At 41.9% G+C, this 25950-nt stretch overlaps 1 protein-coding gene across 1 annotated transcript in view; it reads left to right on the plus strand.

Moving 5' to 3' along the window:
• SYN2 (synapsin II) overlaps nucleotides 1–25950 on the plus strand; it is a 1086516-nt gene that overhangs the window by 940820 nt on the left and 119746 nt on the right. Inside the window, exon 10 of the mRNA XM_078661415.1 lies at nucleotides 10911–11060. Coding sequence (XP_078517541.1) covers nucleotides 10911–11060 — 150 coding nt within the window. The remainder of the gene's footprint in view (nucleotides 1–10910; nucleotides 11061–25950) is intronic.

Genomic DNA, 25950 nt, shown 5'->3' on the forward strand with positions numbered 1-25950 from the left:
ATAATTTTACCTCACTGAATTCCAGCCCTTTCCCTACTGTCCCACAGATTGGAGTGGGAATAGTATTTCTCCTCCCCCCCGCATTTTTATGCTTTCCCTACTGATGCACAGGCTGGAGTAGAATTAGTAATTGTAACCCCTCCAAAGTCCAATGCTTTCCCAACTGCTTCACAGACTGGAGTGGGAATAGTAAATCTTACCCCTCCGAAGTCTAGCTCTTTCCCTACTGTTGTACAGACTGGAGTGGGAATAGTAAATCTCACTCCTCTGAAGTCCAACGCTTTCCCCACTGTCGCACAGGCTGAAGTAAAAATAGTAAATGTAACCCGTCCGAAGTCCAGCGCTTACCCTATGGTTGTACAGGCTGGAGTGGGAATAGTACTTTTAAACTGTCCGAAGTCCAACGCTTTCCCTCTTTATAATGTTTAACCCCTCTGAAGTCCTACAATTTCTCTACTGTTGCAAAAACTGGAGTGGGAATTAGTATTCTCAGATGCCAAAACATTTCCTAATATTGGGTACATATATTTTTATAAATATGTGTTCATAATTTGAATTTTATAGTATTTTTTTTAATTTTTATTTCCTTTCAAACTTTTATAATATCTGTTGTAAACGATCAATTTTTTTATTTGTTTGGTAATTTGTTTTATGTTTTAGACTTAGATTGTTAATATTTTTTCTTTTTAAGGCACTATATGTATACATTCACTGAAAAAAATCAAAGGTTACAGGAACGTTATTGTAAGGAAATAGAATAAAAAAAAAATTAGAAATGCACAAAAAAAACAAAGGTTAAGGGACGTTATAGTTAGGTTCAGATTCTACACACACAAAACCATAGAAATTCAGCAGTTAGCGTTATCTCAAGTAATTATTAATTGTACCCAAAGGTAACGATATCTTGCACCCCTGCCATGCACAGTTTTCGCATCAATAATTTTATAGCAAGTGTTGCGCTAAAATGATCAATGATGTCACAGAAGATGTCATGAGTGATGTAATATGAGGGGTAATAAGTGCAGGGCGAGGGCTCAAGTTGTAGTTACCTTAGGGCACGAGTTATAGTTACTTGAGATAACTCTAACTATAACTGCTGATTTTCTATGGTTTTGTGTGAGTTAAATCTGAACCTACTATAACGTCTTTGTAACCGTTGGGTTTTTTAATGAATGTCTAACGTTTTTTAAATTCCGTTTTCTAACTATAACGTCCAAGTAACTTAGTTTTTTTTCAGTCAAGTTTTTTTTACCATAAAATAACATTTAATTACCATAGGTTAATCCAAACGCTCCAGCACATGGTGAAGATGGGCTCCCTGGGGCCTATATTGGCCCGTGAGAGGGTCTGCTATCGCCCCTACGGGGCCGCATGCAACCTTCCCCTTTTTGTAAGGCCAGGCTTTGGGGGATGAGGTCCCTAGGGCCAAAATCAGCCCAGGAAGGGGGGCCACATGCGTCCCCTCCCCTCTATGAAATAAACAAATCCCCTCTGTACCTAGCCCATTCGGGGGGGCTAAAAATAAATAAGTGTGGTAGACCGCGCTTGTTCTTAATATACAGTTGCAGATCCACTGCAAATTAGTGGCTGATTTGTTTTAAAAATACGTTTTTGACTCTAGGCGGTGTCCCTAACGCGCCAACTCTATAACACTTTACAACACTACTCTCTACGACCCTCTACTGCTGTGTACGCCACTGAACTCTACAACACTCTACTCCACTCTACGCCAGTCCATTCTAACACATTCTACTTCTCTCTATGCCACTCTACTCTGCACCATTCTACTCCACACCACTCTGACATCCCACTCTATTCTTCTCCAGTCCACAATACTCTACTCCATTCTATGCACTTCACTCTATGACACTTGACTCCACTCTATGCCACTCAGCTCTATGACACTCCACTTAACTTTGTGCCACTCCACTCTACGGCACACCTCTCTACGACACTACACTCTTTGACAATCTACTCCACTCTGACACTCTTCTCCACTTTACATCACTCCACTCAACTCAACACCAATCCACTCTGACACTCTGCTCCACTTCAAGCCACTTTTCGACCCTCTTCACCAGTCCATTTTATGCCACTCCCCTATGCTCCTTTACTCCACACAACTCTTCTCACGCCACTCAATTCTTCTCCACTCCAGATTACTCTACTCCATTCTATGCCACTTCAGTCTATGACACTTTACTCCACTCTGTGCCACTCAACTCTGCCACTCAACTCTATGGTACTTCACTCTGCCCCACTCTACTCTGCCACTTCACTCTGTGACACTCTACTCCACTCCGACCGTCTTTTCCATTTTGTGTCAATCCACTCTACACCACTCCATGCCATGTTACTCCACTCAATGCACTCTACTCTGTACCTCTCCATGATACTCTACTCCACTCTACAACACTTCACTCTTCAGCAATCGACCCCATTTCATTATACGACACTGGATAAATCACAGCTTTCCTGCTTAAATTGTGTGCTCGTAGGCAAAACTCTTTTTTTCTTTATTATCTTTCATGAAAACATTTTTGAATGTGAGTTCAGACTACCAGATGCACAAAACAATCACTTTTGAGAAGTGATAGCATGTCTATCAATATCAAAGCTTACACGTGTTAAAACAAACATGCTTTTTTGAACTTGGAAGAGTTTTTATCATATTTTAGGTGGTTTGTTGTATGATTTACATAACAGATATTTTCTGGGCTCAGCACAAGTCCTAAGATCTGAGCCAGACCCTTGCCTCGCCTCTCCCTGTTAATGTGTTGGCTCGCCCACATCTACTCCGACACTCTACTCCACTGTATGCCACTCCACTACACTACACTGCACTCCACTCTTCAAGCTGAACAGCAGCCACGCTTGTATACAACATGGCAAAAGACATTAGCAAATCAATAGCACTTGCATATGCGAGACCTATTGGCTTTGCCCATGTTTTTTTCCCACGTTAGGCAAATGGGGATCAGAAGAAAAAGGCAGATGGTCCCTGTGATTCACATCCATGTGCCGAAAATTAAAGAACACTTTCAAGCGCATGCACGCCTCCAATAATTGACAACAGAAAAGCATACCTACTTTCTGTAATAGAATATAGTCATGAGAAGATACGAGCTTTACTAGCACAAGTTTGTTGAGGAGACCAAAAAACGAAATCTTGTTTACTGATGGAGAGATGTTGCAGCTGAGCAGATGTCTTTGTATACACAACAGTGTGCTTCTTTATTGTGCCTATTTTGAATAAAATAGCATGTATGGTCAATAACACACTGTTTGCGGACTGAGATCAACTAGAAGTCTGCTGTCCTAATCCCTAGTAAAATATTGATGGTTCAAAGGTTTGCCGCAAACGGTTGTGACAACTGTAGTTTGCAAACGAGGTCCCTTAGGCACTGAGGGGCTCTTTTGACCCAGCACCTCTAATATAACTATATGTGTTTGCATCACTTGGACTACAAGGAGGATTTGCAATAATTCGTTTACTGCTACTTTCTACCGTAATATTTAAAGCATTGCATGATTGCACAAGTTGCGGTGTTTAGGTGCTGCGATGAAGTCAGCAAAAAGGGTAAGAGCAGAGTCGAGACTGATTTAATATGTGAGGTAAAAGAGAAAGAAGAGTGTGATCCGGAAAAATATTTTAATCCAAACAAGGTCAACAAAATAAGTATCAATTATGATTTTTCGATACTAAATGTTGATAAACTGTTACATTAAGTACATTGGATACAGTTTCTATATCTGTGCAGCTAATAATCTCACTTATACACTACTAAAACGAGTTGTCTTTTCCACCACCTTATGTAGTAAATGGAAAAGGATATATTACACATCTTGGGAACTAGATTGACCACCTCTATAAATAAATTTTAATCATACGAAGGCTTTATTCAGATCTAAATTTGACTCCGAGGTTCCTGTAAGAGAACACTGAAGTGTTTGAAAACCGAATTACATGTGTGTTTACAATGTTTGGAAAACTCTAAAATAAACATAGGAATAAAAATAGCTTAATCGGAAGCCGTCTGGGGCTTCTGCTGGCCACACAGTGACAAATGTATGGTGGAAATAATTAAAACCGCATTTGCCTCCTGGGATTTACTAGCCGTGTAACCAGTTGCTAACTGGCGTCCTGTAAAATTGGAAGCAATGTGCAAAGTAAACTGTCTGCATATGTTGTCAGTCAGCATTGTGGCCAGGAAGCCTTACATTGTAATTGTCGCTGCTCTCTGTCTTTCACGATTGATGTCAATGCTTTCAGTGTCATTCTTGTTCCCTGTTGTCCCAACATAATGCAAGCATATGGTTAACACTGTGTATAATTTGTAACAAAATGAGTGCCAGGGCCCAAGGTATCTCCTACAATGCTGCTGCAGCTTGCATTACCGACTGGACCTGCCATCGATGACCGATGCCTTCATAATTGCTTCTTAGTAAGGGGCCTATTACGATGTCGGGCAGATTTATGTCTGCCCAACACAGTCTCGGGGACAGGACCGACCAACCTAGGGTCAGCGGTCCCAACCACCTCATGAAACCACCTCATCAAACCGGGCATAACTCAAGCTACCATAGAGGATTGGGAGTCTGTGTTCAACCCTGGACCATGTGGCAGGCACCTCAGGGTACCTGTCACACAGTGGAGGGGTGTACAGGAGTCACCGGCCCTCCAACCCGAGACCACAGAAGCAATGGGGAGACAGAGTATCATAATCCCAAGGGCAAAAAGGCTGCCCTTTGGGATTACAGGTCGGCCTGCGACTGGCCGGGCTCCTTGAGTCCATTCGAAGCCAGCCAGAATGACCAGCCAGTTTAATTTCTGACCGCCAGCATTGTAATGGGAAGGTCGGAAATAAAACCGAGCTGAGGCCCGGAATGGCTCCGACCAACAGTCGGAGCCTTTCCGGGCCACATCGTAATCTGCCTCTCAACATCTATACCACTCAGCGCTGGATGAATGGCATTGATAGGCTAGAATTAGTTTTCTAAAAGGTTATTTCATTGTTAAAGATTAATGTACTCTGTTCAGAAATAGATACTCGCCCCACCGTGTGGTGGACTACCATAACAAATTTCTGGTGTTAAACATTAAGTACCAATACAGAGCACCATCAAACACCGGCATAAATTAAGCCCTGGGTTAAATCAACATTTAGGAGAAATCAACCCTTGCTGCAAATGCATAGCGGCCTCATGCAATCACTTGCCAGTGGCACACAGTTGTCAAAACATTTTAAATACTATTTGACAAGCTGAGATTGTTCTTGTTGTAAGTCTGGCTGACTTTACTTGGCTTACTGGTGTTGCATTGCTCTGACAGTAGGCCATTTCTTCCACGTTAATGCTGTGATGTGAGACACTAATCATGTTGTGACATTGTTTCTAATATTTGCTTATTACAGTGTAAATTATCATTAGGGACATTGATTTGCATAGTTTTAGCACCATTAAATCTAATTATCTCATTAGTTTATTTACACCTGGTTGTCTTTGCTGGTGTGCTCATAGCAATCACATATTTTGTCAAAAACTGAAAATTCATTCACTGACAAGCAAATTAAGTCTCATAGTTATGACATTTCCCTGAAGTTCTTTTTCTTTCTGCCAGTAGCATAAGGGTTAAATGAAATACACGTGTTACTTTCCACCAAGCCTTTAGACTCAAACGCTATGGACCCCATTTCAATCTGACATCCAGTACGTTATATGGGAATTTTCAAATTTAAGTAGATTTACTTGATTCACGTGACAAATTGGTGATTTCTATAAACACAACCAATTTTTGGTTTGGTTCAAATGCTGCTGCATGGAAATGCTCTTGACCTGTCTCTGGGATCTCAGTAGAACTACCACTCCCTCAGAGAGAGCCTTAAGAGCCTGGAGAGTGTTCTATTTTGAAAAGCTTTCGGTGATTAAGCACCACTGAACCCCATCACCTTACCACAAAGTGGTGACTGGGCCCTGCATGCAGATGTTGACATCCATCAATTCATCAGGCTGTTCAGCAGATTGAGACACACACACAACACATTTACTCCTACCAGTGCTCAATTAGAGCTGGTGATTATAGGTGGGGCACATTATTAGTAAGATGACCGACAACAAGACAGAAAAAGGCAGCAAAGGGGAAATTATGGAAACATAGTGACAAAGGGAAATATCAAGGACCTGGAAAAGTGAGATGAATTGGGCAGGGAAGATATGCTCTTCGAGAGCTTTGACTAAAAAAGCATGAGTTGAAATCAAAACTAAATATACTTGATATTTGGCAATCCAAGAATTAGCAGTGGCCACCCTGACACATGGGGGTCTATTACGATGTCCGCCTGCCACCGTAACGAATGCGGGACCGTCCGCCAGGGGTGCGGTGGTCCTGAACCTGCTATCAGGATGCCACCGCCACCGTGGAGGTGGCATCGCCCATTCCCAGCATTGCGGTGGGCGGTGCTCAAAGCACCGCCCACCACAATGCTGGAAAAGCACGCTGTGCATTTGCATGCACAAGCTGACAGGCACTGCGCGGTGCCTGCCACCTGGTGCAGGCAAATGCAGGGGGGTACCATAGGTACCCCCATGTGCACCCCCTGCACCTTGGGGGCCCACAACGGGCCCCCAATGGCAAAGACCGCATGCCTTTCCATGGCGGCAACGCTGCCATGGAAAGACTGCTCTCCGCCTACTACCTAATATTGATGGTGATGTCTTGCAGACACCGCCACCATATTAAAGGTGTTTTCCACCCGGTCAACGAGTCGACCGGCGGAAAAGCGGCGGACGGTCTTTCCATCCGCCGCGGACCCCTCATCCATAATAATATGGCAGGGGGTCTTTCCGACGTGGATGGCGGAGGCTAACCGCCCACCATCCAAATAGACCCCTTAATGTTTTATAAATTAAGCACTGACACCTACCACTTTGCTTTCTAAGCCACGGGTAAATGGCAATTCTGACTGGTTATACTCATATTAGTAAATCAACCAGACTAATTGGCAGGTTGAACCCTTTCAAGAGCCTTATCCTGCAGACATCCCCAGTAATGTAGAGTGATCTCCTGTTGACATAATATCACTTAGCAACAGCCTAATAAGGGAATAATTAACAGTTCTGTACATTTTACGGTGCACAATTTACATTGATCATATTTATCTGCAGTAGTTTAACTTTAAGGCTGGCTAGAGAGCGTGCTTTCTCTGATGAATTCACATTTAAAGTGAATGATGAATACTGAACTGTACTGTCCATGAACCTTTCAGCAATATTTTGAATCCTTATCTATCTGCTCTGGAATGATTACAATAAATCCAGCACAAAAATGGTTGCGTGCAAAAAATATGAGACCATAAACCAATTTGTGATAGAGAGTTAGGGGATATGCCAGTAGAGCAATAAAAAGCAATTTCCAAATGGTATATTGAAACAATGCATGATAATAACACATTCATTGAAATATGTGCGCCAAATTACATAAAAACTACTAATTGATTTAAATCCTCCCTCATCTCTGGGAACGAAGCAGAACAAGGAAAGTTGTGAATCTTCATAAAGGCGCGATAAACACCCATTCAGCAGCAGAGCACTCACTTGAAATGAAAAACCTCAAAGAGGAGGAAAGTGTCATTCTTGGGGTGGTCGAGTTCTGGTTCTCCTTCGAAGCTGCCATGTTTCTCAAAAGCATTATGCCACCAAAGCTTAAGATTTCAGTGCAGAATATACCGTGTAGCAGAAGTGGTCGCTGAGCACTAATCCTGTGATATTTCCTGATGTGCCAGTTTTAAGCTATGCATCATTTGAGTGCACTGCAGAGCATATAGCAGTTGTGGATTTCTAAATGCTCTAACTATTCACTAATCCTCACATTCATTGTCTGAGGTTTAGCGACAAAATTGCAGATCTTACTGACCCAAGCATTATAACACAGACTCATGCTATTGGGTGATTTTTGGTCTCAAGGAAAGTATGCCAAGCAACAAGCTACAGAAATTATTGAAAACCTAGTGTCTAGGTTTCATCCGAATGAGTTCAGCGCTCACACATTCTGCTGGTAAGATGCTGTACATGGTCTATACTAGAGGAATCAATTTTTCAAGCGTACAAGAGTTGTGACCATAATTGTACTCACAAACCATTGATCAGATACTAGCTCTCTCTCTCTCTCTCTCTCTCTCTCTCAGAGAGAGAGAGAGAGAGAGAGAGAGAGAGAGAGAGAAGATAGCTTCTGATTCACAAAGGCAAAGTTGTCCCTTGTCTTAGAGGGAGCAGACAATGGCCCAGGGGATCCCCACATGCTCTCCCGAATTTGGGTAAACACAAAGTTTAAACTGTGGGGGTGGATAGGCTGCCATACAGGTGTATTGAAGCATCAATGGTAGAATGATCCCTTGAGTATATATATGAGTGGGGTGATATATGTAAAGTGTGTTGAATGAGGATGAAGAATGTACACATGGACAGTAGCATGACACTTTATCTGGGCATAGTATACTACTGCTGGTGACAAGCTCGGTTAGTTGTCAGAATATTTCAGTATCTAACCTTGGATGTCTTTGTCTTGGATAACATGCGTTCAGATGTGTTTTGTTCCTCTTGTATTTAAAACACAGCACAGGCAGGTTTTTGGAACAGGTGTCTTTGAGCTTCAGAAGTGAAAGGGATTGGCACATGTATTTCTTGTCTCTGTTTAAGCGTACTAGTCTTCTGACTGTCTGAATGTTGTCGTTTAATATCTTTATTCTGCTTCCTGTCTCAGTGTAGCTCTTACAGCTAAATTGTTTTCTTCCAACCATATTTGTCTTTCAATTGTGTTCTAAATTATCACTTGAAATCTTCTTCTGTGTATTTTTTATATCTCACTTAAGCACATCATTCATTATTTTCTGTCTTTAAGTCTCAATATATGTGGTGTTTGTGTGTGGGTGCATTGTGTGATAGTGCATGCTTGCAGGCATGTATGTATGTGTGTGTGTTTCCATCTCTAGTCTCTCTCTCTATATATATATATATATATTTATATAATCCTCTCAAGCACTGGTTTTAAACTCTATACTGTCACCCGAAACCAAATTCATTTGCTTTCACTCCTTTATCTCTCAACCAATCATCCTCCCATGCCGTCTTCTTACCACTCTCTCCCCTAACTTACATATCCTGTCCAAATTTACATAAAATCCAGACACCATCTGCTCCCTTTCTAGGGAAGATGTGTTGTAAGGTGGGGAAAGCAATTTCAAATAATAATTGTCATGAACCCAAATATACCGCAATTTCCCTTTTTTATCTTCTCCTGCCTAAACATATCTCCTTCTACTGCAAGCCAATTATTCTCTCTCTTTCTGCTAAGGTACATTCGCTTGGGCCTAACTCAATGTTGGCATGTCTAATATAGCAGATGGACTCCAGATAGTCATTTTTTGTGCCCTGCCCCATTTTAGATTTAGTTTCTTTCACTGCAGTCTGGTTGTTTAGTTATTTCAATGTCGCTTCCTGCCCCGTGGGCAAACTTAAAACCAATCACTATTGGGCCTATGTTCCTCAAAGTCGCTTTATCGAAATGCCCAGTAACAGTTTATACTGCCTCCTCATCCAGGTGCATTCCATTAAACACCATAAACATGAAATTCACCTCCTTCTTGAGACTTGGAAGTTAGATGCCTTATTTGTTACAGAATCCTTGCTACAAGATTATTCTGGCCCAGATGTAGCATTTGCTATTCCCTCTAACCACAACATTCTTCCCAAAGATCGCGCAGGAACACCTTGGGGTAGCCTAGCTATCATTCTTCGCTTCTCCTTACAGGTCAAAGTATTTTCTTCAGAGAATGTTTCCTTGCTGAAATTCTTCTGCGTAGGCCCACACAAACCACTTTTACAAGCACATTTATCTACTGACCTCCAGGTCCCGCTAATAACTGTGTTAACTCCTTGGCCTTGTTCCTGGTTCCATTACAGGGAGTCCTTCAATGTTTGGGCTCAATTTATTGAAACTTGGTCCCACTCACAAAGTAGGGCATTTTGCGACCTTATTTTCTCTACTGCTACCTCCCTTTTTAGTTGCTATACTCTCCCTTTTCTCTCGACTGATCACTTCAGTGTCCCCTTCTTTTTGACCTGGACCACTCATTGCCATAAACCCTATAGTGTTTCATCTTTGCAGTAGCGGCTCCTGTTGGGAGTGCTGCCGGGCGGTGACATGGGGCAGGGGAGGGGCAGGGTGGGGGGTAGTAAACACCGGAATATGGACGAATGCAGGTAAATTGACAATTAAATCAATAAAATGAAATCCGTTGCGTGCGCTGCATCGCCAAATGCGATGCAGCGGGCGCAACAAAAGCGGATCGGTCAAGGGGCGGTGTATCCAATCGTCCACAAATTTTCATTTTTTGAAATGTTTCTGTGACATTTATATTTTGTGGAAAGTTTGTAAAGTGCTTTGGGTGAACAGACTAAATGATGCAAATTACCTGACAAATAAATCCCATTGGGGTACATATACAGCATTACTCATATCTTATTGATGTCAGGGTAGCTGTTGATGTGCCACACAGGTTGCCACAGAAACCCCTTTGCAAAGTAGGGATGTAAACACTACTCGTAAAAAGGGAAATAACTGTCTCTCATTCTGTTGACACATGTTCCCCTTAGTTTATCCCTCAGGGTCTCCACATTTTATTTTAATTTGTTTCTTTACCACAACATGTTCTCTAAACCCATCCTCCTTTAAATATCGCCAAATTTTTATTCACAACAGCTACTGTGTCAATATGATGGATCTGAGCAGCTCTCCAGTCTTCTTTTTCATATTACTTTGCAACCACAGTGTGTGATCAGCAGAGAAACCATCAATAATTCAGGGAAGCCTCTGTTTTCAGATTCTAACTTGGTGTTGGTTCTGTTTCTTGTAGGTTATGGACTGTACAATGCCTGTCCTCGGAGAGCATCAGGTTGAAGACAGACAGCTCATTGCCGATTTAGTTGTAACTAGGATGAACCAAACCCTGTCAAAAACACCAGTACCATCCCCTCTGAGACCCTCTACTACTCAACAGCCTCAGGTAAGAATACTCGTTATAATTAACAGAATTACTGGCGCATGGGCTTTTTCACTCCTCAGATGTTGGAATGGTCTGACTACTTCTTCATTATTTGTCTCAAACTGCTGTGAAATATTTGAAACTGTGCCTACCATCCAGCGCTTTGAGGATCTAAGACATAGTATTTGGGACAGTGTTTTTTTGCATGCGCTGTGAGTCAAAGTGAGGCTTCAGTGCTATATTTTTGCTGGTCCCCAAAGTTTAGTGCAGTATCCCACGGAGGGTGTCATCGAATGACATTGTATTGAATGCCAGGGCTGTGTGGTCTGAATTCCACCTCCAACTGATGTGGCCGACTGCATCAGAATTATGAGATTAACATGAAGACACAAACTAGTTTTGTTTGACTTAGAGATTTCTGCTGCTAAAACCAGCTAAAATCTCCAGGTGAAACTTGGATGAAAAGTATCCTTTTAACGCTATACTGCTATAGTGCATTATTCTATTTCTAGTGATGCTACTCCCAAAGGCACTTCCCAAAAAGGAGTCCATGAGTCAGATCTGGCATTTTTTCAATAGCCTCTGTTGTATAAAGACTTAAAGAGACACTCATCTCTGGATATATGGCATAAGGTACCCCTGCATTTCATTATAAAGATATTGCAAGTCACCAAGGAGTTGCATGTCCATATATATATTGAGGAACGAGGCCAATGGCTGAGTTTTTGTTAAAAGGTCATGAACCTTCCTGGTTAAGTCCAATATCCTTTTTATCTACGGCATATAGTATTTTATTCCTTATAATACATGGTCACATCATAACTCTTCCAAACTCCGCTTAAATCGTTAGCACCTTGTTAGTTCATGTTCATTTCAGAAATAAAGAATACAATCGAATCTGTTCTTCGAAATTAAACACACTAAAAAGCAATAACATACATTTTTGCCAAAAGATATGTTGGTATAATGATCTCCTTTCTTTCTTTCTTCTCCACTCTTCTTAACACTTTTAATTTTTCAAAAGCATATCAGAAGAAGGGGAAGGCAATTTCTGTTTCCTAGTTTAAACCCGAGCTGAAATTATGCTCTTTGACTGGCCTTTCACCCTTACTGCAGGCTGGGCAGCAGGCATTGTAATGTCAAAAATCAAATATTAAATTGTTATGCATAAAAATATTGTAAATGTACTTGTAGTTAACATGAAATTACTTTTCATTACAACAGGAGGTTTACTTAAATGTACAAGTTCTCACTCCCACAAACCCTTCCTGAAGTTACAACTAACATAAAATAAATGTGTTTTGTTTTATTATATTGCAAACTCGTAGTTCAAAATGAATATTTGATTAGGTGTATTAGTTAATCTGGAAAGTTGTATTAAATTCACACATTGGATATATAGTAGCCCCATTAACGAGATGCTACATTAATGATTGTATTTCAATGCCGTTTGCTAGCAACACAGTGGTTAGTAGGTGGCTGACATTAATGTGAAGTGGGTGTACTTACTAATCAATTATTGGGTATTATTCGACAGTCAGGAATTTTGAAAATCTTAAGTGTAATGTTCATCAGAAAACGTTCCCTAATGTCAGGTGTCAAATGCCTCTTAGCAATTTCTCTGTCCTCAAAAGATAATGAAATAGAAATTCTCACTCTCAGGCGCTATTTGCGTTTCTCAGCTCTTGTGTGTATATGATCCTGGCGTTTAACAAATCTTAATTGTTACAGTTTCTCGCATCTTTGGTCTTCCAATTCTTTTGGGAGTGTCACATTTATACCTGTATTCAGGTATCATGTGTATTTTTAGAATTTCCAAAATTCTAAAAATTCACAAAATATCAAACATAGTTTATTTCATGTAAACATATTTGTCAATGGATTCTAAGCTATCTTGCATAGTTGTTAGTAGTTTCCAACTTCTGGTCTTTCGAGAAACTTTTGTCAGCCTTCACCGAAGATGTTTTTCAGCTCAATACTTCGATGAAACATGTTTCCAAAAACATTCTAATACGAGAGAGGGTACAAGGTTTTCTGTTGGAAAATTGATAAATGTAAACACTGTATAAATAGAATGTTTACTTTTTTTTGTTTATTTGTAAAATAAAACCCTATTTGCACTCGTCTTGCCCATCTTCATGTTGCATAGTCGTTCGATGAGCAAGTGTTCTAGAATGGAACATACCCAGACCTCCTGGCTAAAGTTATCTCAGCTACTCACCTACCCAGGCAGGGTTCACTGTTTGCTTGTGACACAAAATTCACCCCAATAACTAATCACTAAGTTCATTATAACTGATCATCCCACAGCTTATCCCAGCTATGCATACACTCCCACTTCTATCATTAGATACGATCTGAAAGCATTTCAGAGCTGTTAAACCACCACAATCATTGCCACATAGTCAGTGTCCTAACCAATGGCATTAGTTGCCTGTGATTACTGCAGAGCACTGTTTTAAAAATAGATCATGTTAGATCTTCTCCAACAATTGTGCTCTCCATTGTCTCCTTGTGATAAATTAGATGAAGCAGAAGATCCGTATGGCACAGTATAATCACATCCATGTTAAAGCCTCTCTGTGGCAGTGTAATAAAATGTATATCTGTACCCTACCTTGAAACCAATATTTGGTGGCCACCGCTGACCTTTCTACTCTCAATAACAATGGTCTTATTAATTAAATGTATACTATTAACATAATATTTTGACCAGTACCACAAGTCTAGGACAATTGTCATTCAAAGGGAGAATAGCAGCACATATCCTGATAGGTAGATAACAAGGGAATCACAAACTAGTCTAATACACCACTGAATATTAGCACATCTATAAACTATAAACAGCTACAAGACATTGGTGGCTCACAGTGCGCACCCTACAAATGACGCATTGACTCATGTGATGGTATAGAAACATACATTTCCACAGAATGAAGGAGAAGTACATAAGATAATTTGGAGCACCCAAGAGTGGTAAAAACGTTACTCATTACATTGGATTAACTTGTGCACATTGTCTAAGTCAAGTGGAAATGGTTCAGGAACTTAAGTACAGATGAAGGATCATACACAGCATCTTCTATTTGGCTATGTTTCTGGTGTCTCCACAGTAGTGGAGAAGAGTGAAACAGTGCATTCCTTGTCACCCCCTGTTCCAAACTTATGGGTGAGCCTAAATTCTCTCAAGCTAGGCCACCTCTACAAACTTTCTTTGGGTACCCCATTAAAGCTACAATGGATTTGAAGATCTTTTCACTGCACACTGTATCATCTATGGCCATGCATGTTCTGAAGAAAAAAAGTAAGTTATGCAGACTGTCTTGAGGGGCGTTCCTTTTCAGGTTTCAGCTACAAACACCCTAATTATTTGTTGGCATACCTATTGTTTTCAGTGTATGACATATACTTATAGCGGGTTCATGATACCTTTGTTGTCTTCTCTTGTTTAGGTGGCTTTCTTCCCTATTCCTGTGTTTGTTATGTCCAGGAGCATTTTGGTGTCACATTGTTCTAATTAGTTGAGTTTTACTGTTCTCTGCTTACTTGAGGGAACTCTGTTTTTTCATTTGAAGTCGAGTGCAAGTATTTTCTTTCTCCCCCCCTCTTGTTTCTCTGCCCTGCCCCATATGCTCTATGTTTTCTCACATATCTTTCTCCACAATGCTCCCTATCAAGCCCGCTCCAATCTCTATTTTCAATTTTTTTCTTCTTTTTTCTTCATGAGTGCCCTGGAGCTACTAAGTGCCACTGTGCCACTAAGCCACTAAGCCACTCACTTCCTTTTTTATGTTGGTGTGCTCTTTTTCCCCTTTGTTAAATTTTAATGTATCTCTCTAACTTGGTTGGTCACAATGTTAAAGGGGGAAGTAAAAAATGCCTGCCATGCCCCATGACGTGCAAATGCACATGCACATGCATTATGACCTACACGTGTACATCGTAGACCATCTTAGAATGGGTTTTCTTTAATAAAAAAAAGTTGCAAAATTGCTGGCTATGCACCTACATGTACTGCATAAATCATAATTTGGATATGTGAATACAAATAAAAAATCACTGACAAAGCCAATACCTCAGATTTTTAGGGCTGGACTCTATTGGTTTCGCCACTCCTTGTTTCTAACAACCCTCACACTGTGAAACTTTATGAACAGGGGCCATGTGTGCGCTCACAGAAGTAACAGCAGGGCACCTGTTTATAGGTGACTGTGCTGTCTTAAGTTCATACATTTACCTCAAACTTCCTCCAAGTTAGTGAGAAAAGCTGCTGAAAGTCAGGATAGTTTCATTTTAATGTTTGGCCTACAAGTTATTCCAGAAACATAAACTTACAAAGAGAATTTTGAGGAGCTCAATAATGTGAATGCAAATGGTGAGGGCAGTGCTTAATTTGAGCCAGTCATTGCCAGTGTATTAACATTTAACAAAGGGGAAAAAGAGCACACCAACATAAAAAAGGAAGTGAGTGGCTTAGTGGCTTAGTGGCACTTAGTAGCTCCAGGGCACTCATGAAGAAAAAAGAAGAAAAAAATTGACAGAAGGCCTGATTCACAAAGGTAACTTACACTTTTGAGTAAGTTTGCTACGGTTTGGCAGTTAGAATAAAATCTGAGTGTAAGTTACTTAAAAAAAAGTAGTAAGTCTAACACCATATATGGCCAATCACTGGTAATGCAACACTCTCTCATAGAAAAAAATGGAGGTTAGGAACAAAACCACATAAGTAATAATGTTATATTAAATGAAATCATTTAAAATAGTTAAACATATAAATGTGTATATAATACATGTGTGTGTGCTGCTCTCAGGGTACCTCTCACGGTAGTCCATGACAGCAGCGGTGAGCGTCCAAACAAGGCGGCCTGCTAGTATGCAAATTACAAATCTAATTTTCACTGACATGCAGTAGAAGAATGACGCACACTCTGAAAGCGTGTTGCAGCCTAGTTCTTTATTGTCATTATCTTGGTGAACCAGCTGAGTGCTACCAGCTCAACAACAAACACCAGGGCGTTTTGGGGTACCTATCGCTTTCTTCACGGGTGAGAAAGCATTCTCTCCATGTATAGATATAGAAGTGACATCATTAGATGAGTAGACATCAACAAAGGACTTTCTGGTCAAGTGCTCCTACATTTTTCATGGCGACCATTTTAAGACAGTGCATATCCAGTATGAAAGATGCCACATTGTCATTCTTAATAAAAAAATAAAGCAGGCAACCTGGCGCAAAGTGCCAGAGAATATATACGAAAAACATAAGTAAAGAAACCATATTTAAATAACATAAACATGAGTGTCGCCACTTTCTCAATTATATATAGCCCCCATAGCCCCAGTGGGCAATCTGGTTGCTTACTGTTACATGCCTAATAGCCAAAAATACAAGACCTAAAGTGCTCAATGACACAAGTATCTTGTGGGTACATTACTGGATATACCATATAAAAACATGTACTAACATCAAGTTGTTGTTAGAAATTAAATCTTAGATTAGGCAAGAGTGTGTATCTGTTCTAATAAAAGGAACAACCACATTTACATTTATGTGGCAGACATAACTTAAATTAAATTAGATGCAAGTCTAAATTGATTGACCCATTAGAAAAAATGGCAATAATCTGAATATTATTCAACAGAAATACAGAGAAGTATGAACTGCATACGAACAATTAAGCCAATTTGGGCATAATACAATGAAAGCTTTCCAATGACAGAATAAAATGAAAGAAAAAATATTAGTGTCTAAGCTTCCTGGTCACTCAAGAAGAATGGGTACATATCTCCTGTGACCCTGCAAGATAAGAATAGAATATGGGAGAAGGTGCAGTGATAAAAGACAAAAAAAAGAGAGAATAACTACAACTGTGACTAAAAAATTGGACTAATAAAAGAAAATATTACAATCTTATGCTTATCATTACAGTAAACACACTAAACGAGGACATAGTAAATTACTATTTGAGAACAGATGAATAAGAAAACTAACATGCCAAATGGTTATGTAATTCCTTGTCCATATTCAGACCCCGTGGGGTTTATGTGTTTAATTTAGGTATGTACTGTGACCCTAATCTCCTTAAAATACCCATTTTTTTACCTCCCCTCCAACTCCTGGGTATCTGATGAATTACAAAGCATTTGAGTTTGGTGGAGTCTCAATTGTGAAAGGTGCTGAAATGATGAGCTGCAGGGTATTGTTGATCTAAGTTAGTTATTGCTTGTGCATGTTCGAGCATCTTTTTCTTTGAGGGGTGGATGGTACTGCCCATGTAACAAAGTTCACAGGGGCATATCAGCACATATATAGTGTAGTCAGCAGTACAGGTGAAGTAATTATTGATTTTCCTAATGGATCCAGTTTGGGCTTGAATTGCATCTGCTCTTGGATGAATAACAACTCACTCAAGCGCAATAGGGACAAAACTGAGGTCATGATTTTGCGAAAGAACCTTGATTTCTGGAGATCACCACATTGGCCTACCTCCCTAGGTGCTCTGCCTACACCATCATCAAAGGTCAATAATTTGGGCTTTCTTATGGATAATAAGCTATGAAGCCTCAAGAGGCCAAGGTGACGGGCACTTGTTTTGCAGTGTTCAAGTGGCTAAAAAAGATCCTCTGACTGATCCCCATTTCTGTGCAAAGGACGGTGATCCTGGCCGTTATTCTCTGGAAATGTGCTGTATCTGGGAGCATAAAAAGCCACTATCCATCCCCATCCCAACCCTTTTACACCTTTTTTTTTGTATATTTTTATTGAGAGTTCATGAAGACAAAATCAGCATTTCAAAACACAGTGATAAAAACAGAATCATACAGTACTGGACACGTAAATACAGAAACCTGTTCAAATTTCATCAATTCAAAACTTAATTTTAAAGTGCGATGTGCATAAATAGAAACAATCTAGCAAACTAATATTAAGAAAATGTGATTCAGATTAGATATTGTCAGAGAACAGTCTAGAATTCAAATACATTCCAAAATGTTTCGTATTTCTTAAGAGCCCCTGATCTCAGTGCGTATTTTTTTCCCCTTCCCTTGATTCGTAATAATTTTGCCTTCCATGCCTGAAAATGTTGGTACTAGATCTATTTTCCATGACTGCAAAATAAGGGATTTGGCTATAAGAGAAGCTATGAAAAGGGACTCGTCGTGTGGGGTGTAAATTGAGGAACAACCCTTTTACTCCTTGAGATCCTCGCATCAGGCCATGTTTACAGTTCCTAAGGTCAGTGTGCCCTGTATGATGGGAAGTTCTTTTGCTTATCTAGGTCCAAGGCTATGGCACTCTCTACCAGATTTGCTCTTCTCTCCTTGCCTTTTGCAGGAGTCTGAATACTTGGCTTTTCTGATCTGCTTATTTGGCTCCTTGCACCCAATGTGCTGCCTTTAATTCACTGAGAAGGTACATCAGAGCAAAGTGTTAAATACGCACATTACATGTTAAGTTGGAAGAAGAAGTATTTCTAGAATTTTTTTTAAAGTTAAGTCATAAGTAGGCATGGTACTCTGTTTTAATTTAGGTATCATCCACTTCCCAGGCCTTAACAAAAAGACACCTATCAATCAGGAAAGGCTCAAGCAACTGACAAGCTTGCCAGAGGGGTAATGCGGACGCTGAAGGCTTAGGGTAGTGTTCTTCCAGGAAGTGGGCAGCGCCAGTGGTGGAATTAGGTCGTGCGAGCAGCAGAAGTGGACCGTGCCAAAGGTGGAAGTGGGACCACGCAAGTAGAGGAAGCGGGCAGTGGGCTCCTAAGAAAAACTTTGGGCGCCTTTTAAAAAAATAAATATTTTAATAAATTACATACTGGATGAGGGTCACGCAAACCGTTCTAGTTGGCATAGTTTCAAGAGCCAAAAAACAAAATTAATTTTAAATTTAGCAAGGTGATTTTCAAATAAAGGAAATAATTAAGGATTTGCAATGTGGCGCTCACGTCACTAGGTGTCGCTGTTGAGCCGTAAGATAGTTTCTTCCTAATGGTCTTAATTCTACTAACTCGGCATACTGACTTGTTATCGTGTCACATACAGCTTACTTAGTCTTGCTAGCAGTGGTGCAGCTCATCTTGTGTGCCAGTGGGGCCGTGACCCCGTCACCACGATGACCCCGTGCTGCTCACCACCGCGGCAGCCGGACGACCGTGTAGTTCGGCTTGACAGAGAATACAGTATTTACAGTGTTTACAGTAGGTTTTAATTACTCAAGTTTTCACCACTGCCGGGCAGGCGCTGCTGACATGGCCGGGCAGTTGCAGCTGTACTTCTTTGTAGCTCCTCTGAAGCAAAGAGGGCATGGTTTTGTTTTCGCTATGGGGGCACCACAGAGAAGTCAGACGAGGGCATATCTTTATCGTGGCTCTCGTGCTCCTGATCTCCCCCGCCCCCCAGACAGCATAATGACTGTGTCTCTGATGTCGCTGGTCGACCTTCAATTTCACACCCAAGGAGCCGAGAGAGGCCCCTCGGTACCATGTCTGGTTATAAGCAAAACAGAGTCCCACTGCAGCTCCGGGAACAGCTGCCATCCTGGGATCGTAATAATTAGGGGGTCATTACAAAAATAATCATGTCCCAAAGAACAGCGCTGTGCATTTGTTAGAGGTATACTTTTTGTTCTTTGACTAAATATTTACCTCTAATGACTTTATTTTCCGAATTGAGTTACATTCTAACTTGGTTTTAATGAGTGCTCGGCAGGGGTACATACATGGGCACTAGAACATCCCAGGGAGAAATCCAGCTCCTTCCTGCGAGGTTAGGACCAGAGCTGTGCTTCTGTAGAGTTGCAGACACTTTAAACATGCCTATTGCAAAGTGGAATATTCTGCTGAAACAGTTTCCATTGATTTCCGACTGAAAATGAATGATTTTGAGTAAAATAAAGTGCCGCAAAAATGCCGCTAAATTTCCATATTTGTGCCGCTAAATTTCCATATTTGTGCCGCTAAATTTGCTAATCCATGCCGCTATATCCTGGGGGGTCTGTTTAATACGTCCTTTGTATTCTGCACGATATAACCCAGAGTTAGACGTAGCAATCAGCAATCGTGTGTACGAAAACAAAGCAAACGGTATTTTCCTTAAGTTACGAGGACCTCTTGTGGTAACTTTTACATATGCAATCTCCTTGCAAGAAAGTATACAACTGCAGAACTCGGAGTTGAACGTATATGTTTCCTAGTGCTCTTAAAAAAAGTCCTGTGCACATGGACGCAGCTTACACTGACAACAATCGGAGCTTACAGTACGACCGTCTGGTATAATTTTCATTGCTGTTTGTAGCCTTTATTTATTTCGGGTTTCACAGAAGGCAGACGACGGGCATCCAATGATAAGTGTGCACAGATTTAAGGTCTTCCATTGATGGCAAACGTGACATTAATATGTGGATGATAATGCCAATATGGAGCGCATTTGGGGCGGAGTACATTGGTTTTTGAAAATAAAGACATGCAAATTGGTATACTCCATAGGAACTTATCATAGCTAAATTATTTTTTTTTTAAACGTTCTTTGTAGTCACCAGGTGCGTGCAACGTTGTTCCTACGCCAGTGGAGTCCTCGATGTTCATACTCTGTGAACTTTGCATGGTTCCGGTTTAATTACGCCTTCACATGTGTGAAGCTTTTCTATATATTGAGGGCCATATTTTTCATATAGTTGCGTCGCTTTTGCAAAACGCAAAGGTGCGCAAGCTTGACGCAACTACTAAATGCGATAATTATTCAGCCAAGCAAGGACACCTTACATGGCCCTGAGTGGCTTGACAAACCCAGAGTAGCGCAACGCAGTGCAAATTGCTGCATTATGCTACTCTGTTCCAGGTAGGCGTTCCATGGGTGGTTTGTGGGTGTTTTCACTCAACAGCCATGGATTTTGATGCATTTACCATAAGTGGCAGATCGAGGAATGTACCAAAACTGCTACGCCTCCCTAGAAGAGGCGGAACAAAGAGAAATATATTTATTTCTCTTCGTTTTTTCCTCTTTCTATGTGTGCTGCATTTTGCAACATACATAGAAACGGGAAAATGCCTCAGGGGATTCTTTTTGTGCAGGACGTTTCCCCTTCCTGCACAAAAACAATCATACCTACAATGCAGGCACCCGAGCACCATGGTGCAGGAGTGCCTGCGCTGGTGATAGGCAGCACATTGTGCGCCAGTGCTGGGAAAGAGCAGGAATGTGCCTTATTATGTTAAATACAATGCATTCCTGCTCTTTCCCTGTCTCGCAGCACAGCGCAGCAAGGTGACTTGCTGCGCTGCCTTACCTTTTCATAAACAGGCTTCTAAGAGTATTTTAAATGCATTTTATTGCAAGTTAATTTACATTCTAAACCAACCACAATGGAACATATAACATTAAGGGGGAGTGACTTGGCTCTAAGTGTCTGACCACTATCACAGCCAGCAAAATAAAACAGTTTATACATGCAAACAGGTTTATTTCTTTATAAGGTGAGAGGTTTTTCACTTAGTTCATTAGTTCATATCACTGCATAATTATCATTTGTAAGAAGAAATAGTTTCTAGAATGAACTTAGAAACCTTCATGGCCCTCTCTCCGATGGAGCTACCTTGAGAGCTAAAGGGGAGACTGGCTGTGGATTCCCTCCTCGGGCGTCACCTACCCAGTCGGTCATTGGGCAGATTTTCCCTTCGTCTCTCCTACCGTCTACCTCTCCTCTCCCTTCTCACTCCTCCTCTACCCCTATCCGCTCTATTTGTCTCCCCTTCTCGCTCTTTAATGTGTTGCATATATTTATCTATACCCCCTTACCCCTCTAAGCTCCATTTATTTTGTCTTCTACTCTCTTGAAAAAAAAAAATGAAAAAAAAAAGAATTCTAGTAGCTGATGTAACGTGTAACTGATGTAATTTAGTAATTTATGTAGAACCTAATGTAAAGCGCTCTGATAGCTCTGGGTCTAGCCAGCGCTACATAAAACTCTCAAAATAAAAATAAAATAAATAAAGATGTCATTAGTGTAGCTGATGTCTTACTTAAGATAGAAGCTATTGTAATCTTTTAAACTTCTTACAAGAGAGGATTGTGTACAGTACATATACTGAATTGATGTATTTCAAGAGGCTTGCAATGCTATGATGAAGGAAAAGAAGGCACAGTAAAAGCAAATAATTGCCTACGATCATACAATTTGGTCAACTGAGGTTAGGAAGTTAGGACCGATCACAGGTTTCCTTGATTCACACTGCACAATTCATCAGCTAGACTTTCATGCCACAGGTCTGTCCAACCTATCTGCATTTTTCATTACTTCCAGTGATCATAGGGGAAGCATTGAGATGGGCCTAGTCAGCGCCTTGCTATCTCCCCATCTATATAAAGCCTGTGACAGTGCAGTGCTGATCAGATGCAGGAGGGCTGAAGGGTGAATTTGCAGGCTTGTACGATGAGGTAAGAGGGTGGGCAGCAGGGCAGAAAGAAGTCAAAGATTCCACTTGTATTGGGCTTGAGTCTCCAATAGGCCCTTGACCTGAGCCAGCGCCAGGCATCAGTGGCTCGCGCCCCTCTGTGACAAAGTGCAGCTGGTTAATGTAGCATTCAATGAAATTCCAGGTAATTTGTGAAGAACGGATTTTGCGGCCTTGCAAGTTTCCTGCTTAGAGTACGATATTTTGCCTTCACCTGTAATGCAAGAGCTTCAGTCGAAAACAGTATGAGATGTATGCCAGTTGTATCAATTATTTTTACATATCTGGGGATGCACTTTTTTCGTCAATAATGTAGTGAGACAGAAGCATCAAGGTGCATGCGGTCCTTACCTGGTTGCAATCAGTGGGCAGTCAGCACACAATGTTACACCATCGTGAATAGGTGCGCGCTGTCTTTAGGTATTCCCTGTAAGCAGGTAGTGTTCTATTTCTTCATGTAAACACGGTCACAATAACTGTAAAATCTGTGTCATCTGCCATCACAAAAGATATGAAGTTTGTTTTTCAGACCTCGGCTCTTCAGTTGTAATGTTATTGACTTTCTAACCATAATAAAAGGGATGTATTCCTGACAATCTCATTTGGGAAAGGTATTCCTTGTGATTCCATATCCAACAGTTCAATCCCATCTCATGCCCACCTCAACATAGCATAGGCTTTAGTCAGGATGGTACATGTTCATTTGAAGCCCTAACAGCAACCCTGCCCCACCTGCCATTTCACATGCACCCTCCTGCAACCATCTCACTCCCCTTACGTACCTCACACACTCAGCACACTCAAAACTAGCTAAAACAGGTCTTGGGACCCTTCTGCGTAGGCTTACCTGGCTGGACCCATGATTGCTTTTCAGCGGGAGGCTGGGAACCCTTACCTTGGTTCTCGTGGGGATTACTTTGGGGCCCTTTTTGCAACTCCTTCTGTTTACCCTTGACACCCCCCCCACCGTTCTGCTGCGTACCCTGCCCACCTTTGGCGGAGTCTCCCACAAGACACTTGTGGACCCTGGTACTGACCCAGCGGTCCGCCTCTACAGCAAGCTTCCTGGGGTCAGTCAGCTTACTGTCAATCAGGTGCTGGCGTAGCTCTGGAAAACAACTATTGGACAAGTGCTCCCATGCAACCAAATCATAGAGCGCCTGAAAATCATTTACCTTGCTACCCTTCTCCCATCCATCCAATGCCCTGCAAAAGTAGGACACATACTCCGCCCAGGTACTTGACTCCAGCTTCTTGCAATTTCTAAATTGCTGCCTATAAAGCTCTGGGGTCAACCCATACCTGGCTACTAAGGCTTCCTTCATGGGGGTATAGGAGATCTGATCCTCAGTGGGCAGGTCTAACAAGGTGTCCATTCCTTTACTAAGAAAGCGTCCCCACAACCCCGCTCCCAATCTCTCTCAGGGATTCTATGAGACTACATTGCTACCTTGTAGGCCTTGAACCACTGACCTTGGGAATGTATACTTTCCCTTCTACAGGCACTGATGGTGTGCTGCCACCAGAGGGAGTGATTTCTAAGCTCTTTGCTTTCAGCTCTAGCTCCCTCAACGCTCTCTCTTCTTTTCCTCCATAGCCAATTTCTCCAACTCCAACATCTTATTCTCTAAGTCACACTGGCTCCATAGCTTGAGCTTAGCAAGTTCCATCTCATGCACTCTGCTTTTCCCCCGTCCTCCAACTCTTCTGCAGACATGCCGTTTGAAGACACACTGCTGCCTTCCCTGGGAGGCACTCCCCCTCCAGTTAGGCCCACTAACCCATCCTGCTGCTCCTCTAAATTCTCCACCTCCACCAAAGGATTCTTTGTCTGCCCATTGGCATTCCTTGCTTCCAACCAGGCCCTCAGCGCCATTTGGAAGTCCTCCTTCCTGGTGGGGCTTCTCACGGGGATTTAAAAATGTTTGCAGATGGTTTTATGTTGTGGCACAGTGTAGGTATCAACCCTCTCCTCTTCAAATTCAATAGCCAGAGATGCAATGGATCCTTGCTTACTCATGGTGAAAATTGGCAGTTCTCAAGATGCAAAAAATTCCAAAATATGTGTGGTTGCGTAATGGTCTGCACTCACTTGTAGTGTACATCAATAACTGTATGTAAATCACAAATGCAAGACCAGGATCCTCACCGCTGACCACCAATGTTAGAAATGGGGGTCTCTAGTTTGGAGATGTAGGTACGTTTGTCCAAATAGGGGCCCTTGCTACTAGTCAGGATAAGCGGGATACACTCCTAAAATAACCCCTGCTCACCCCCTTGGTAGCTTGGCACGAGCAGACAGGCTCATCTCAAAAGCATTTGTGAACACATCCGGTAATACAGTGAAAACACTACAAATGAACACCACACCAATGTAGAAAAATAAATACCCTTTATCTAAACCAAAACAAGACCAAACAACAAAAATCTACTGTACAGGTATCAAGACACCGGTACTGAATACCGGCACTTCCGAATTTTTTTGCCATCAGTACCAGCACTTCTCTGTAGCCAGGGAGAGTATGACTACCCTGATCCACGGCATGGCAGGCGTAGGTTAGGTTTCTCCTCCAGTGCCGGGCAGATGCCACTCTGCTTCCTAGGAGCATGTACAGGGCAGATGCTGCTCTGCTTCAGAGGAGCATGTAATTAGCCAAGCTGTGAAGTAGCCTTTTGTAGAGTTGCTGGTGAAGATTCCAGCAGTGCTCGTTTGAATGTCCCCAAACTGCAGGGGTTTGAGAGGGCTTGTGTCACACCGTGATTCAGTGGCGTCACTAGGGTTGGTGTCACCCAGTGCGGGTAAAGGTGTCACCCCCTCACGACTGGAGGGAAAGACAGGCAGAGGGGTGTGTAAGGGGACATGTGTGAGGGAAAGGGAGGAGTAGCAAAATGAGAGTGCAATGGCATGGCAGATGGGGTCGTGGCAGACGGGGGGGGCGGTTGTTATAATTAAAAAACCTACCTTACCGCCTAGTCCCGCTCAGCGCCGCCTCAATGCTCCTGACCGGTCCTGGGCTGCTGCGTTTTTGCGAAGCAGGCTTCATGAAGCCTCCTTCCCTCTTGTGCGCCAATCACAACGCTGCAATGGCAGCGTTGTGATTGGCTAGAGCAGGAACACTACTATCTGCCCATAGGAGACCAGGGGTTGCTGCTTGATGCAACCCTCGGTCTCAGCCCAGAAAAAAAGGATTCAGGAACATGCGTACTATTTGCTACTGCGCTACGAGCCCGGACTCGGCAGCAGTCTAAAGTTGACTGACAGCCTGCAGGCAGTCAGTCAACTCTACCCCTCTCTCTCCCTCCTGTGTGCCGCCCGCCCGGTGCCTCACATCTTAGAACGCAGTCACCCTCGTTCAACAACTGTGCAGCAAGAGTTGCAGCCCCCAGGAAATGCCCATTGGGACGAATAGTCAGTCCTAGTCTGTGTGTAGGGATTCCTGCTGCCTTTGAATGAGTATGTT

This window comes from Lissotriton helveticus, chromosome 9, assembly GCF_964261635.1.
Source record: "Lissotriton helveticus chromosome 9, aLisHel1.1, whole genome shotgun sequence".
NCBI lineage: Eukaryota > Metazoa > Chordata > Amphibia > Caudata > Salamandridae > Lissotriton > Lissotriton helveticus.